Genomic DNA, 17,232 nt, shown 5'->3' with positions numbered 1-17,232 from the left:
CACACAAACAAAACAACAAACCAACGTAACGTGAAGTCCTCAGGCTAAACACAAAACAAGCCTACACACGGAACAAGATCCCACAACTAATGATTGCAAACAGGCTGCCTAAGTATGATCCCCAATCAGAGACAACGAGCAACAGTTGTCTCTGATTGGGAATCACACCAGGCCAAACATAGAACTACAACACCTAGAAAGTAAACATAGAAATAACAACATAGAACTCCACACCCTGACTCAACATACTAGAGTCCCATAAGTCAGGGGGTGACAGTGTCAAGAACTGCAACACTGCTGGGTTTTTCACGCTCAGTTTCCCGTGTGTATCAAGAATGGTCCACCACCCAAAGGACATCCAGCCAACGGCAGGCCAGTGGTCGAAAACAGGTCATTGATGAAAGAGGACAGGAGGCTGACACGAATTGACGGACTACAGTTAGTCAACTGACAGTCCAGTACAACATTTGTCCCCAAATAAAATAATGCACAACTCGTCGTACCTTGACACAAATGGGGTATGGCAGCCGATGACCTTAGAGTTCCACTTCTTTCAGCAAAAAACAATAAACTGTGGTTGCAGTGGGCTAAGGAACGAAAACACTGGAAACTGGAGAATTGGAAAAACATTGCCTGGTCTGCTATTTCACGCTGAGTACATGCATCCATCATGTTGCGTGTCAACATTGCAGGCTGGTGGTGGTGGTGTGATGGTGTGGGGTGTGTTTTCATGGCACACATTGGGTCCCTTGATAAAAGTGGAGCTACGTTTGAATGCCACAGGATATCTGAACATCATTGCCAATCAGGTGCATCCCTTCATGGCAGCAGTGTATCCATCTGCAAATTGATTTTTTTCAGCTGGATAATGCCCCATGCCACAAGGCTAGGATTGTCCAGGAATGGTTCCACAAACATCAGTGAATTCAGCTTACTGCAGTGGCCTGCCCAGTCACCAGATCTCAATCCAATTGAGCATTCGTGGGATGAGATGTAACCATCTATTTGGTGTAGAGATCCACTACCAGCCAACTTGACACAACTGTGGGAAACATTGGTGTCAACATGGGCCAGCATCCCTGTGGAACGCTTTTGACACCTTGTAGAGTCCATGCCCCAACAAATTGAGGCTGTTCTGAGGGCAAAAGGGGGTGCAACTCAATATTAGGAAGGTGTTCCTAATGTTTTGAACACTTAGTGTATATTGTGTGTGAGCGTGTCTTTTTAGCATACCTGATAACATCGAGGCTGACATCGGTGTAGTACAGCTTCCCGTCCACACTGTCGTAGTCCAGTGAGATGACGTTGTGCAGCTCGGGCACGGGCACATGAACGTCCGTGTGGTCATTTGTGTCCAGGGAGATGCGTCGCACGCTGACCCGGTTGGAGAAGAGCAGGTAGGTCTCGGGGGAGTCGTCACATGACCTGGCATCCCCCTTGAGGAGGATGCCAGTAGGACAGGCACAGGAAGTACCGTTGGGTCGGGGCAGACACAGGTGGCTACAGCCCCCGTTCCTTCTACCACACTTATTGAAACCTGGAGAGGGGGAGGGAGGGGTGTGGGGGAGAGAGAGAGAGAGAGAGAGAGAGAGAGGGAGAGATGGTGTGTAAGAGAGAGAGAAAGAAGCAAACCAAGTCAGACTTTTGTTGCAGGTACACAAATAGGGGTAGCAACAGTATATTTACGGGTTTCATTACATTCCCATTACATACAGGCAACTGATTCCATTGAAAGTGAAGTGAGAGAGGGAAGACAAACAATAAATAGAAAATACAGGGGACAAAGGGAGGTAAGCAAACCGGTAAGTGCCACGCAATTCCAAGCACACACCAACCAAACAACCTTCCCAGATTATTTGCAGTCATGTGATTTTCTAAAATTAAATGACGACAAGTAAGGTCACTCCCATAGAATTATATGGTCACTCCAACTAAGGCCAACTTTGAATCGTTGATGTATCTGGCTTTTATGCGACATGCACAATAGCCTTGGGACGAGGTTAAACCAACGCAAACCCCTACCCACACCTTCCTCTATGCTGTTCCAAGGCCAGTGTGCCATTCGTGGGATGAGATGTAACCATCTAGCAAAAGCATTTTGCAAAAGCACTCACCCAGTGGCTTCTCTCTATCCACAGCCTGTATGTCCATGAGCCCAGGTAGGTTGCTGCGTACGGTGATGGTGTTGGCGCCGGTGGTTTTGTCAGCCCGCTGGATGCTGCGGCTCTGCCAGTCGGTCCAGTAGATGTGTGGTCCTAGTAGGGTCAGACCGTACGGGTGCTGGACCGGGGATACCAGGGTATGGCGGTTCAGCCCGTTCAGGTCTGCCGCCTCGATGCGCTACAGGAGGGTAAAACTTTGTTAATTCACTGACTCAATAGGCCGGTTTCTCAGACACAGAATAAGCCTAGTCCTGGATTTTAAAAACTATTTCAATTAAGATTATCCATTCTTCTTCTCCAATAAGAACACAGAATTGTCATTTCAGTGGCAAAATGCTTTTGCTATGGTGTGTCCTACTTTAAACATGACCCAGCTGTGGTAGAGCTGGGCTGGAACAAAAGCCTGCACTGCTTTTCGGACGGGGCGACTGACCTCTGTGTGCGCGTCGGCCCACAGTAGCTGTGAGCCGGCACTGTCGATGGCCAGTCCATTAGGCCAGCCTAGGTTGTTACTGATCAGAACCAAACGGTCCGAGCCATCCATCGATGACCGCTCCAGTTTAGCATGCTCCCCCCAATCTGTCCAGTACATATACCTGGAGGAGAGAGAGAGAGAGAGAAATGAGCAAGTCGTTAGCGACTGACAAAGTAGGGCTAACTATTGCCCAATCTAGGCTATTTAGAAAGTAAATTGCTGGGGTGTAATTCACGACGGGTCAACTTTTATTGACGAAAATATCGAAATACCTAAAACACACAGGAACCAACTCTCTCACAGGAACTAACTAACAGTCTGCATATGATTATTCAGTAAATTGATAGTAAAAATTACATTTTAATTTAAAAACAAGTGCAAAATCAGAACCTGGAGCTAAACACACTGCTCTGCACAGCGAATCTTAATTGACTGACAGCCAAAATAACTCCTTACCCCATCTCGTGGTAGAGGGCGATGGCTCGCGGGCTGTCCAGGTTCTGCCAGATCAGAACCTTCCTCATGGAGCCATCCAGGTTGGCCACCTCGATCCGGTTCGTTCCGGTGTCAGTCCAGTAGATCTTTCGGCCCACCGCATCCACCACCAGACCATCAGTGGTCATCAGACCTGGAGAACGAGAGAAAGAGAGAGGAAGAAGGAAGGAAGGAAGGAAAAGAAAGAAAGAGAGAAAGAAAAAGAAAGAAAGAGGAAGTGTGGAAGAAAGGAGCGAAGGAGATACAGTTAGGGAGAAGAGAGAGGATTAGAGGAAGTGAGAGAGAAAGGAGAGATAAGTATAGAAGTTGAAATATTTCTGTGCTACAGGTCATTTGTTTTACATAATAGATTACTATTCCTCTGTAATACAGCAGAAAGACAAAAAAGACACTAGCCTAGTACTATCTGTAATATGATTCAGATATGTTTTCCTTTATGAAATAAAGCTGATTGATTATTTCCCTCACCTGTAGCGATGATATCCTCATGAGCCGTCCCATTCATGTTAGCTCTACTCACCTTCTTCAATGTGCTGTCTGACCAGTACACTTTACCTGCAGGGGGCAGTAGACACACACTCATCAAGGTTACAAAGACATACTGTTAGTCACTGTTTACTGTTAGTGCGTGCAAATGGAACAGCGTGTGCACATCAGTGGAGGCTCCTCAGAGGAGGAAGTGGAGGACCATCCTCAATGAATTTCATAAAAATTTAAATAGTGAAACATTAAAAAGTTATCCTTTATAGATAAAACTATACTAACTATATTCACATCACCAAATAATTAATTAAAACACACTGTTTTGCAATGAAGGTCTACAGTCGCCTCAAAAGCACTCTCTGGGGTAGTACCATTGACTTCAATACAAAACCTAGGACTTACACAGTTATTATGACAACTTCCGGAGGACGCCCACCAACCTATCAGAGCTCTTGCAGCATAAACCGGCATGTTGTTCACCCAATCAAAGAATCAGAGAACAAATACATTTCTTCAAAAATGAAGGAGAAGCAAGAGAGAGAGAGAGCGAGCTAGCTATATTTTGTTGTATTTCTTTCACTTTCCCTTACTTAGCTAATTAATGCTATCCAACACTGGAACTCTTCCAAGTCAAGATAAGCTTTTGGTTTTATTAATTTATTTTCACCGGGGCCCGCCGGTGTAACTGCTAAACTGCTTGCTGTACATTGTACTGCATGATTGTAGCGGGTTTACTAATGCGTTAGTTTTAGTAGCTATGTTGACTATGACATTAGCTAATATGGTGACAACGATGTGTAGCGGTTAGCGGTTTGGCTTGGAAAGGTTTTTTCGCCTGGTCACAGACAGCTGTTGTGTTGCGCAATGAAGTCCACAAGCGAAGGGAAAAGGAGAGAGGACAGCGTAAATGCGAGAAGGAAATATACAATGAGCAAAGTGATCATGCTGTTTGTATGTGGCTTCTATGAAAGTGAACTGTGGGTGGGTGATCAGGGGTGTACTCATTCCACCGGTTCTGTTGAAAAACTTTTCTTAAGAGGAAGAAAACGGAACGGGGATAAACATACCTGCATTTTTTCCAATAGAAACTCTTGTTTGCAACTGCTGAACTAATGATTACACCCTAGATCAGCTAGATGTAGGGAAAAGTGTGCAAGGCAGTATTGAATGCGTCATTCACTGTCTGTCACCTTGATTACTAAAACATTTCTCTCAACCTGTGCACGTACGTGGTAAACTTTCATTGGTAGGATAGGTTGTAGAAACCTCATGATGGTTATTGGGAACATTTTTGTATCATGTAGTAGCCTAAACCTATCAATGTTACATTGAGCTGGGTGAATAAAATATGAATGACAGCCATCCAATATGCTGTAATATAAATAAGGCCATGCTCATTGAAAAAAATGTTGTGCTCCCTCATCTTAAATGGCACTGACCACCAGATCAAAAATAAAAAAATGACACTGTTTTGTCAAAGGACACTGATGATGAAGCCCTTTCGGGCTAAATATCTGGTCTGAAAGATGGAATACATATTTTATTTTTTTTACTGCAAAAACTAAGTGCAGACCTTCCTCATTTTCCTGTTCATACCACACTGAGATCACAGAAAAGCTGAAACACACGCACAGATGCACACACATACACACCCTCTTTGGGGTCCACCCCGATGGCGATGGTGTTTTTCATGGATCCGTTGACAGCCAGCACCACATCAGCAAAGTAGGGGATATCCAGAGAGACCATCCTGATATCGGTCCGCCGTGCAAAGATAAGGAAACTACTCATCCCTACAACCAAGAGACACAACACTGTCAGTTGAACTAAGCTTATGTGGCATTTGTAAGTGATATTCTTTAAGAATCAATGGGCTGTAAATACTGATTCACATCTTGGGCCTTGACGGTGCAGGTAGTAATTAAAGGAATGTCAGCAGTAACGTTTTCAAGATAGAGCACTTACAGTACAAAGCAAAGCGTGTGATGATAATGCAAAACACATTATCATCACACTTTTAGATTTTTACTGAAAGTGCTCCATCTTGAAAACTTTACTGCTGACATGCACGCTTGTTGGGACCATATCAACAGCGGACTAATTAACAAAATACTAAACTACGTTTTTTTTTCTCTCGTTTAAATCATGGATGAGACAATATTTTGTTATATCAATTAACCATTGTTATCAATCTATTTGTGGTATCTTGGAAGACGTAGTTTATTTACAAACATCAATATATCTGTATCTCTGTGATGATATATATGATATAGTGTTGTTTTTAAAAAGTTGTTTTAACCTTTATTCTACCAGGTAGTCATACTGAGACCAAGGTCTCTTTTATAGAAGAGCCCTGAATTTCAGAAAATACAAAATGCAAGCAGAAACAGAACAAGGTCATAAAACATAAACACATTAATCAGTAATAAGGTCCTCAATCAGGTGTCTAAATTGCCCCAGAGGCACCAAAACATCCAATGTACCATGGGTTGTTGTACAATGGGTGCTGGTAGTATAATAATATGACATTGTTGCTATGCTACCGTGTGTGCAGGTCTTTCCGTCCAGCTGAAGGTTGATGCCAGTAGGACAGGTACAGCTGGAGCCTTTAGGGGGTGGGGCCAACAGACACAGGTGACTGCAGCCCCCATTATTCACCGCACAGGGGGTCCGCACTAGAGAGAGAGGGATAGAGGGGGGAGAGAGCGCAATATAAAATTATTCAACATGTAAATGTAAGATTATAGTATATGTTGCCCACTCACAAACTATTGCAACAATGACATCTATTTCTCACTCATTTAACAGTTGAGAGTTTAAAAATGATCTCAAACACAATTTAACCGGGCGCTCTAGACTAGAACCTCCATGAGGTCTGTGCAGCAGGCTGAACATTTGACATCCCTACTCTGATAAGTGCTGCTTCAGCCTGGTATGAGCCCCAGGTGCTTTTTTCCCTCTGAACCACATATCTAGGATCAGTTTACCTGGTCCCTAATCCCCCTAGTGACAGGGAGGGACAGTGGACCTGGTGTTGGGGGTGGGGGTCTAGTATCTTGTCACAAAATACTCAGAAGGCGGCCAACAGGTCATGCACACGCACACACACCTGTGGTACGGTAGCGGTGGAACATGTGAATATCCATGAGGTTCTCCAGGTTCTCGGCGAGTGTCTGTCGTCCCAGGCCAGTCATTTTGTTGGCACTCTGGATGCTCTTGGACTGCCAGTCCGTCCAATAGAGCTTCTCCTCATGCAGAGTCAGCCCAAAGGGGTGGGGTAACTGACTGCCAATCAACACCTGGACACCAATGGAGGGGAGAGGGGCGGGGAATAAAAATAAATATATTAGCCAGTAGTCTGATTTACAGAGTAAAAAGCCTCACTTGATTAAATACCCATCCAACAAACAAAAATATATTGAAAATAAGCTAAAACTTCAAAAGACTATCCCTTCAAGACCACCTCACCTGTCTGTCTGAGCCGTCAAAGTTGCCAAACTCGATGGTCTTCATCCCGGCGTCGGCCCAGTACAGGCGCTGTGTTTGATAGTCAATTGCCAGTCCGTTAGGCCACGTCAGGTTGGAAGAGATGATGACGATACGGCTGGATGCGTCCATCCCTGCCTGCTCTATCTTAGGACTCACACCCCAGTCTGTCCAGTACATGTATCTATGGTACACAGGGAAAATCATGCATCAGTAAACTGTACATGTATGTGGTATGCAAAAGTCATCTGTATACTGTATGTTCAGATTAGGTGTCTGTGGTAAACAACAAAATCCATGCTGCGCTAACGTTTTAGTATTTTACCAACTTATTGGACTGCTGGAAAAAAAAGGTGTTTTCACACGCTACTCTGTAAACTATTGTCAGAGGTGTCATTGACATCTGACGCCTGATATTGACCCTTGACCTCTGACTCACCCTCCAATTGGGTCAACCACGATGTCCCTGGGTCGGTCCAGATTCTCCCAGATCAGGACGGTACGCATGCTCCCGTCTGCATTAGATACTTCGATACGATCTGTACCTGATCTCACACACACACACACACGCACACAATTCATTATGGTTCGTACAACAAATTACTCAATAAAGACTTGTCAATAAAGACTTCCTGGTAGTCTATAGCTGACATGATACACAAACGGAAGTTTGTACCACTACCCTATAGTAATTTAAATCTAGAACACCGGTACAGTTAAGGATTCTTACCTGCGTCGGTCCAGTAGAGTTTGTTGGTCACCCAGTCAATAGCCAGACCGGCTGGACTTTCCAGACTGGTGTCCACCACCACCTGACACACACAATAACAACTCATTACAATACAGTACAGTAACTTCAATGAAATACTCCCCCATTGCAACAAGGTCAAACAGCTGTGAAATTAACTGTGATACCAAACTCTCATCAATAGGTGGCGATATTTGGTTAAAAGTAAAGTGCAAGGGACTTTTAGCAATACTCTGATCTCATCAAAACATCAACCACTATAACACTAAACTGTTTTCTTCTCTATAACTAGCTATTTTACTTGTAATGATCTTGATGGGTGGTTGTCTCATCTACTTTAGTTGAATGCACATTCCATTGTACAGTAAGTGGCTCTGGATAGGAGCATCTGCTAAGAAAGTAATATGGGGCAGAACTGACCTCCTGCTTGGAGCCGTCCCATTGGGCCCGGTTGATGGAGTCGGTGGTGACATCCGTCCAATAGATGAAGCCCTCCTCAGCGTGCCAGTCCAGTGCCACGGCGTTGCGTACGTCGGCCAGCGGGATGACATCATCCGACATGTCCTCGGTGTCAAAGCTGATTCGTCGGATGTCCGTCCTTCGGGCAAAAAGCAGGAACTTGTCAAGACCTGATCAAAGACCAAAGGTCTTCTGTCAGTGCTCTAGGATTAACAACGGGGTCATCACAACACACACAACACAACAAGGCTCTGTTTCAATTGTCCACACTAGCGTACCCCTTAGAATTAAGAAATGTATTGGGCATTCTAGTGTGGACAATTGGAACCTAACTAAACTAACACATGGTTTAAAGGGCAATTCCGCCACCTTTCAACCTCATATTCATTATCTCCAGCACCAAACCAGTGTCTACATATGTGAAAACAGCTAGATAAGAAGCTAGATAAGAAGAAAGGTCCTAAAAAATGCTTGTCTGTGACTTCACAGGGTAGGATTAAAAGTAAGAAAAACTGTGATTTTCAAAACCTGCAACAAGTTTCTAGCCAGAGGGAGGGTATTTTCTTGCTCCCCACGTCACCGCAAATCTCATAGTGTTTGAAAATCACTGTTTAATTATTTATTTTTTTGACTTTATATTTTGTTCTATAAAACACAGAAATATGCTGTTTTCACATATGTAGATACTGGTATTGTGCTGGAGATAATGAAACATAGGTTTAAAAGTGGTGTAGTCGCCCTTTAACATCAGCTAACTGGACTGAAAATTTATTAGCAAACATTTGAGTTTATATTTAGAATAAAGTAATGACTAAATTAACACAAAAAGATTTACAACTCTAAATCATCACATTAAAATGTCAACAAATATTATGTTATTCTACATAGAGTGTGTTCTTGTAGGCCAGTAAGTATACTCACTCAGGGCACAGTTATGCTGGTCCACTTTCTTGAAGCCCGTGGGGCAGTCGCAGGTATAGGTCTTGTTGCCAGGGAGACAGAGGTGGCTGCAGCCCCCGTTGTTGGTCCCACATCGGTTACGCCCACCTGGAGAAAAGAGGAGGGGAGAGAGGTTAGAAGCACTGAATGAGTGAGTGACTGAGTGAGTGTGCAGGTGTGTTACTGACTAACAGAGTGCATCTGTGGGTGGTGTGTGTGTGTGTGTGTGTGTGTGTTTGTGTGCGTATGACAGAGTGTGTGTGTATTAGATTGTGTGTGCGTTCATGCATGCGTCTGACTGACCTGCGGGCTGTCTCTGCGGGTGCAGTGTATGTATATCCATGGGGAAGTGCAGCTTGTTTCTGATGATCTCCTGGTTCTTGCCCGTGAACTTGTTGGCACTGTTGATGCTCTTGGTGTGCCAGTCTGTCCAGTACAGGCTATCCTCAAATACCGTGATGGCAAATGGATGGGGCAAGCCTGGATAGAGAGAGAGTAAGAGAGAGAGAGAGAGAAAGACAAAGAGAGAGAGATAGAGACAAATATTTGTATTGAAAGAAGCATATGTTGTCTTTATTTCTGAAACACAAGAACATCATTGGAACCTTCTCGTTGACCCTTCAAAGGAATTAGACAAGTGGTATAGAAGGAGGGGGGTTACATGATTTCAAACAACAAGCACCCATTGGATCAGCAACTAAACAACACACAGTCACACACAAATCCCTAAACAGTTCCTTCGCAAACTAAGACAAAACACCAAATAAAACCAATCTGGCGTAAAGGAACAATTATCTTCAAAGCAAAATAGCACAAAGTTGGACAAGATCTGATTCCTCACACCATCAAATGAGGATGAGTTAATGTTGTTGTCTTTTCAATTTAGTGACACATAAGGCAACCCCCCTCTATTGAAAAAGTACCCAGAACAGAGCAGTGGTTCTGGCAGATTTCACGGTGTCCCCTATTGTATTCAGGCTTAATCAGAGCTGGTTGGAGTTAGCCTGTTTCTTATTAGCCACTCGCTAATGACATAAGCTTTGGGAGTTAAGTGCTAGCTCTATAGATTTCTTCTGAGAAAAAAGTCCCTGTTTGAATACTTACAGGAAGGAGGGAGGGATTGACCAAAGAAAGGAAGGAAGGAAGGGAACAATGATTTGGTCATTTAAATAGAGCCACAGTCTTTGGTGGAGAGCATGAGTGGAACACTTCCATACAATCGTCCCTTCATTCATTCGCCTAGCTACAGTGGCCCTATTGGCCAGATTGCCTATATTTTTTACGAAGCACAGAGAACCACAGAGAGCGCTGAATACGCTCAACTGATGGATGGAAAGAACATAGTTTTTCCCCTCGTTTATTTCTGTTGGTGGTGCACAGTTTGTGGTGAGCTTGCTGCCATAAAGGTCTTACACAGGTTTGGCATTTTATACCAGGATTTTACAGTGGGGGTGTAAATGAAGAATGGTGAAAGACCAAACCCGTGGAGAGAGGAGAATGACAATGGGTCTGTGTGTGTGTGCATTTGTGTGTGAGAAAGAGAGACAGTAGAGTACTGATGCAATTATTTTCTCTCTCTCTCTCTCCAAGATATTACCTAACTCTTAATGTAAATGAATACTCAGATACATACTTAAAGTATCATACCCGTCAGAAAAAAACTAAATAACATTAGCTTCAGGGAAAGATTGGTATTTATTCTCTCTCTCATGTCTCTCCATCTGTCTATTTTTTCTTTAGGTCTCCAGGTGTGTGTAGGCTGATACTTGGTGTGTGTGTGTTACTGATGTTACCTTCAAGGAGACACATGGTTAGACATGAGTGTGAAGGGGAGTCATAGAGTTGGATTGACCCTCTCCTCTCTCTTTCAAGGACAGCTAGCAGGAACACTGGTGGTATGTGGGCCTACTTTCTCTTTTCTGTCTCTCAGTTTTCTGTCTCTGGTCTAAGGGACAGCTGGCCCAGAAGCTGTAAGGCAACGGGGGACCAGCAGCTGTAAGGCAACGGGGAACCTTCCATGGGGGTCTACCCTGCACCCACATGTAACCTCTCCCCTCTCTGTCCCCGCTCTTCTCCTCAACTCCCTCACTCGCTCTATTGTGTCCTTCTCTGTCTCTCCCCTACCTCCTTTTCACCCCCCCCCCCACACCTACCTCACCCCTGAAGGTGCACAGGTGTGCTCAGAGGATAATGGTGTCACCCACATCACTCTCCATATACCATGACAAAGGAGCAGGCATGCCTCCAAATGTTTCTCAAACGAACACACACACACACACACACGTCCCATTTGTTCTGCCTGTTGTCTGAGCAAACAGAGGGCCTAGTGGAGGTACAGGGCCAATTACAGGTTTTTATCCCGAGAGCACACATCATTAAGGGCTGCTCACACAGGGCTGAACGAGTACCCTCTACACCCCTGTCCTCCTCCCCCTATCACCCCTCATGCACCCCTCCTCCTCTAATCAAACACTCACCCAGGGCAGTGGGTACCCCTCCTTTTCCTCTACCAAAAGCCCTTCCTTCTATTCATCCTCCCCTACAAAAAACATCTCACTTCTCTTCCACCCTCAAAAATCCTAAACGTTTTAACACTTATCCCAACAAAACTTTGATGGACCCATAAGCCACTCGAAGTGTCGTATTCCGGAGTTGTGTTTGTGGAAGCTTCTTACAGGTTAGATAATATATACATTTACATTTTAGTAATTTAGCAGACACTCTTATTCAGAGCGACTTATATACACTCATTGGCCAGTTTATTAGGTAAACCCATCTAGTACCGGGTCAGACCCCTCTTTGTTCCCAGAACAGCCTGAAGTCTTCAGGTCATTCTACAAGGTGTCGGAAACGTTCCACAGGGATGTTGGTCCATGTTGACGCGATGGCATCACACAGTTGCTGCAGATTGGACAGTGGTACATTTATGCTGCGAACAGACAATTCCATCTCATCCCAAAGATACTCTATTGGGTTGAGGTCTGGGGACTGCGCAGACCTGAACTCGCTGTCATGTTCCAGGCTATGTTTATCCACTCCTCAATTGTACAGTGTTGGTGATCGCGTGCCCACTGGAGCCGCTTCTTCTTGTTTTTAGCTGATAGGAGTGGAACCTGGTGTGGTCGTCCGCTGCAATAGCCCATCCATGACAAGGATCAACGAGTCGTGCGTTCTGTGATGCCGTTCTGCACACCACTGTTGTACTGCACCATTATTAGTCTGTTTGTAGCCAGCCTGTTAGCTTGCACAAATCTATTTTTTTATTTTTTATTTTTTTTGGGGGGGTAGATCATCTTAATATTGGAGATATATTGTAACTTCCATCAATGTAATTGTCTGCATTACTTCCAATCCCCCATGTTTTTTATATATATATTCCCCTTTATTACTTTTCAACCCCGCCATCCTTTCCCTACTTGGGGTAAATTAGTGAACAACAATGCTTAGGCCTCTACTTCCAACTTATACTTACTATCTACATTTTATGGACACAGTCAATTTTACAATAATTCAATTTTATTTGTTTTTGCTCCTGAACTTCTACTCTCAACCTCGCCGATCATTTTCATGATCTCCATCCGGTTTGCTTCTATATGCCATATCTTTCTAACTGTGCTCTTTCCCAAAAGCTCCCAACATACAACCTATATACTTATTAAGGACACAGTATGCTTACATTATTAGTTATCTTTTTATTATTTGTTGTTATTTATTATTAGTCCCATCCTTCAACTCTATTCAACACCTCCCATCTATCTCTTAACACCATCCATATATGATTTCTATTTGCCATATATATATATATATATATATATATATATATATATATATATATATATATATATATATATATATATTCTTGCACGATTCTTGCCATTCTCCTTCGACATCTCTCATCAACAAGCTGTTTTCGCCCACAGGACTGCCGCTGATGGATGTTTTTTGTTTGTTGCACCATTCTCGGTAAACCCTAGACAATGTCGTGCGTGAAAATCCCAGGAGGGCAGCTGTTTCTGAGATACTGGATCCAGTGCACCTGGCACCAACGATCATACCACGCTCAAAGTTGCTTAGGTCATTCGTTTTGCCCATGCTAACGTTCAATAAAACAGTAACTGAATGCCTTTGATCAGGGCTGTCCCCGACAAAAATAAATCAAGAGTCATCTGTTCTTTCAAACAATCGATTGGTCAAAATCTTTAAATGTGTATTTTTGCCTATATAGACACATCCTACAGTGGGGAAAAAAAGTATTTAGTCAGCCACCAATTGTGCAAGTTCTCCCACTTAAAAAGATGAGAGAGGCCTGTAATTTTCATCATAGGTACACGTCATCTATGACAGACAAAAATGAGGAAAAAAAATCCAGAAAATCACATTGTAGGATTTTTTATGAATTTATTTGCAAATTATGGTGGAAAATAAGTATTTGGTCAATAACAAAAGTTTCTCAATACTTTGTTATATACCCTTTGTTGGCAATGACACAGGTCAAACGTTTTCTGTAAGTCTTCACACACTGTTGCTGGTATTTTGGCCCATTCCTCCATGCAGATCTCCTCTAGAGAAGTGATGTTTTGGGGCTGTCGCTGGGCAACACAGACTTTCAACTCTCTCCAAAGATTTTCTATGGGGTTGAGATCTGGAGACTGGCTAGGCCACTCCAGGACCTTGAAATGTTTCTTACGAAGCCACTCCTTTGTTGCCCGGGCGGTGTGTTTGGGATCATTGTCATGCTGAAAGACCCAGCCACGTTTCATCTTCAATGCCCTTGCTGATGGAAGGAGGTTTTCACTCAAAATCTCACGATACATGGCCCCATTCATTCTTTCCTTTACACGGATCAGTCGTCCTGGTCCCTTTGCAGAAAAACAGCCCCAAAGCATGATGTTTCCACCCCCTTGCTTCATAGTAGGTATGGTGTTCTTTGGATGCAACTCAGCATTCTTTGTCCTCCAAACACGACGAGTTGAGTTTTTACCAAAAAGTTATATTTTGGTTTCATCTGACCATATGACATTCTCCCAATCCTCTTCTGGATCATCCAAATGCACTCTAGCAAACTTCAAACGGGCCTGGACATGTACTGGCTTAAGCAGGGGGACACGTCTGGCACTGCAGGATTTGAGTCCCTGGCGGCGTATTGTGTTACTGATGGTAGGCTTTGTTACTTTGGTCCCAGCTCTCTGCAGGTCATTCACTAGGTCCCACCGTGTGGTTCTGGGATTTTTGCTCACCGTTCTTGTGATCATTTTGACCCCACGGGGTGAGATCTTGCGTGGAGCCCCAGATCGAGGGAGATTATCAGTGGTCTTGTATGTCTTCCATTTCCTAATAATTGCTCCCACAGTTGATTTCTTCAAACCAAGCTGCTTACCTATTGCAGATTCAGTCTTTCCAGCCTGGTGCAGGTCTACAATTTTGTTTCTGGTGTCCTTTGACAGCTCTTTGGTCTTGGCCATAGTGGAGTTTGGAGTGTGACTGTTTGAGGTTGTGGACAGGTGTATTTTATACTGATAACAAGTTCAAACAGGCGCCATTAATACAGGTAACGAGTGGAGGACAGAGGAGCCTCTTAAAGAAGAAGTTACAGGTCTGTGAGAGCCAGAAATCTTGCTTGTTTGTAGGTGACCAAATACTTATTTTCCACCATAATTTGCAAATAAATTCATTAAAAATACTACAATGTGATTTTCTGGATTATTTTTTCTGAATTTGTCTGTCATAGTTGACGTGTACCTATGGTGAAAATTACAGGCTCTCTCATCATTTTAAGTGGGAGAACTTGCACAATTGGTGGCTGACTAAATACTTTTTTTCCCCACTGTATGTGTTAATAAAATCAACTACAGTTCAAGTCGGAAGTTTACATTCACTTAGGTTGGAGTCATTAAAACTAGTTTTTCAACCACTCCACAAATTTCTTGTTAACAAACTATCGTTTTTGCAAGTCGGTTAGGACATCTACTTTGTGCATGACACAAGCAATTTTTTCCAACAATTGTTTACAGACAGATTATTTCACTTATAATTCACTGTATCACAATTCCAGTGGGTCAGAAGTTTACATACACTAAGTTTACTGTGCCTTTAAACAGCTTGGAAAATTCCAGAAAATGGTGTCATGACTTTAGAAGCTTCTGACAGGCTAATTGAAATAATTTGCATCAATTGGAGGTGTACCTCTGGATGTATTTCAATGCCTACCTTCAAACTCAGTGCCTTTTTGCTTGACATCATGGGGAAATCAAAAGAAATCAGCCAAGACCTCAGAAAAACAATTGTAGACCTCCACAAGTCTGGTTCATCCTTGGGAGCAATTTCCAAACGCCTGATGGTACCACGTTCATCTGTACAAACAATAGTACGCAAGTATAAACACCATGGGACCACGCAGCTGTCATACCGCTCAGGAAAGAGACGCGTTCTGTCTCCTAGAGATGAATGTACTTTGGTGCGAAAAGTGCAAATCAATCCCAGAATAACAGCAAAGGACCTTGTGAAGATGCTGGAGGAAACAGGTACAAAAGTATCTATATCCACAGTAAAACGAGTGCTATATCGACATAACCTGAAAGGCCGCTCAGCAAGGAAGAAGCCACTGCTCCAAAACTGCCATAAAAAAGCCAGACTACGGTTTGCAACTGCACATGGGGACAAAGATCATACTTTTTGGAGAAATGTCCTCTGGTCTGATGAAACAAAAATAACAGTTTGGCCATAATGACCATCGTTATGTTTGGAGGAAAAAGGGGGTTGCTTGCAAGCCGAAGAACACCATCCCAACTGTGAAGCACGGGGGTGGCAGCATCATGCTGTGGGGGTGCTTTACTGCAGGAGGGACTGGTGCACTTCACAAAATAGATGGCATCATGAGGAAGGAAAATTATGTGGATAAATTGAAGCAACATCTCAAGATATCAGTCAGGAAGTTAAAGCTTGATCGCAAATGGGTCTTCCAAATGGACAATGACCCCAAGCATACTTCCAAAGTTGTGGCAAAATATCTTAAGGACAACAAAGTTAAGGTATTGGAGTGGCCATCATAAAGCCCTGACCTCAATCCTATCGAAAATGTGTGGGCAGAACTGAAAAAGCGTGTGCAAGCAAGGAGGCCTACAAACCTGACTCAGTTACACCAGCTCTGTCAGGAGGAATGGGCCAAAATTCACCCAACTTATTGTGAGAAGCTTGTGGAAGGCTACCCAAAACGTTTGACCCAAGTTAAACAATTTAAAGGCAATGCTACCAAATACTAATTGAGTGTATGTAAACTTCTGACCCACTGGGAATGTGATGAAAGAAATAAAAGCTGAAATAAATCATTCTCTCTACTATTATTCTGACAGTTCACATTCTTAAAATAAAGTGGTGATCCTAACTGACCTAAAACAGGGCATTTCTACTAGGATTAAATGTCAGGAATTGTGAAAAACTGAGTTTAAATGTATTTGGTTAAGGTGTATGTAAACTTCCGACTTCAACTGTATATGTAGGCTATTGAGCTTGTCTGGTGTTTTATTAAGCACAATGTGATAAAATAACTAAGACAGACAAATGACTCAAGAAGTAGCCAGAGATCAAGATAGCCTAACCAGAAGAAAAAAACCTGTTCCCGACCCTCCTCCTTCAGCTACTGCTGGCCTTCGCAGATTCTGCCATTAAGCTCCTGAAGTTGCCGGTAAAAGGCTACACCAGGGGTCGGTAACCTGTTCCATTTGAAGTGCCAATTTATCTTACAATTTCTTCCGATCTGCGTGCTAGTTATGATTTTTATATTCACATTTTCATGGAACAGTTTCATTTAATTCATAATCAAGTCTTCGTATCTCAAAATCATTATCATGTGGTTAATCAAAATTCTAAAAGTAACTTCTATTACCATTGCCAACTATGTAAAAATTGCCTACATAAAGCCAACAAATAAAAAAATTGCAGCCTGCAGGTAGAAAACATCCTGATAAAAATAAATGTCCTATAAATCC

General features: G+C 43.1%; 1 protein-coding gene across 4 annotated transcripts in view; it reads right to left on the bottom strand.

Annotated features, from left to right (window-relative positions):
* LOC121582249 (low-density lipoprotein receptor-related protein 4-like) overlaps positions 1-17,232 on the bottom strand; it is a 218,584-nt gene that overhangs the window by 18,619 nt on the left and 182,733 nt on the right. For all 4 annotated transcript variants that reach the window (XM_045224115.1, XM_045224116.1, XM_045224117.1 and 1 more), the window contains exons 15-28: positions 9,551-9,727; positions 9,230-9,355; positions 8,270-8,478; positions 7,832-7,913; positions 7,541-7,646; positions 7,084-7,285; positions 6,725-6,914; positions 6,159-6,290; positions 5,268-5,408; positions 3,601-3,687; positions 3,094-3,265; positions 2,596-2,758; positions 2,115-2,340; positions 1,234-1,537 (exon numbers count right to left, since the gene is read on the bottom strand). In XM_045224115.1, the coding sequence (XP_045080050.1) occupies positions 1,234-1,537; positions 2,115-2,340; positions 2,596-2,758; positions 3,094-3,265; positions 3,601-3,687; positions 5,268-5,408; positions 6,159-6,290; positions 6,725-6,914; positions 7,084-7,285; positions 7,541-7,646; positions 7,832-7,913; positions 8,270-8,478; positions 9,230-9,355; positions 9,551-9,727 (2,317 nt within the window). The remainder of the gene's footprint in view (positions 1-1,233; positions 1,538-2,114; positions 2,341-2,595; positions 2,759-3,093; positions 3,266-3,600; positions 3,688-5,267; positions 5,409-6,158; positions 6,291-6,724; positions 6,915-7,083; positions 7,286-7,540; positions 7,647-7,831; positions 7,914-8,269; positions 8,479-9,229; positions 9,356-9,550; positions 9,728-17,232) is intronic.

The sequence above is a fragment of the Coregonus clupeaformis genome, chromosome 13, assembly GCF_020615455.1.
Source record: "Coregonus clupeaformis isolate EN_2021a chromosome 13, ASM2061545v1, whole genome shotgun sequence".
Lineage (NCBI taxonomy): Eukaryota > Metazoa > Chordata > Actinopteri > Salmoniformes > Salmonidae > Coregonus > Coregonus clupeaformis.
This window is presented reverse-complemented; position numbering and strand designations above follow the sequence as displayed.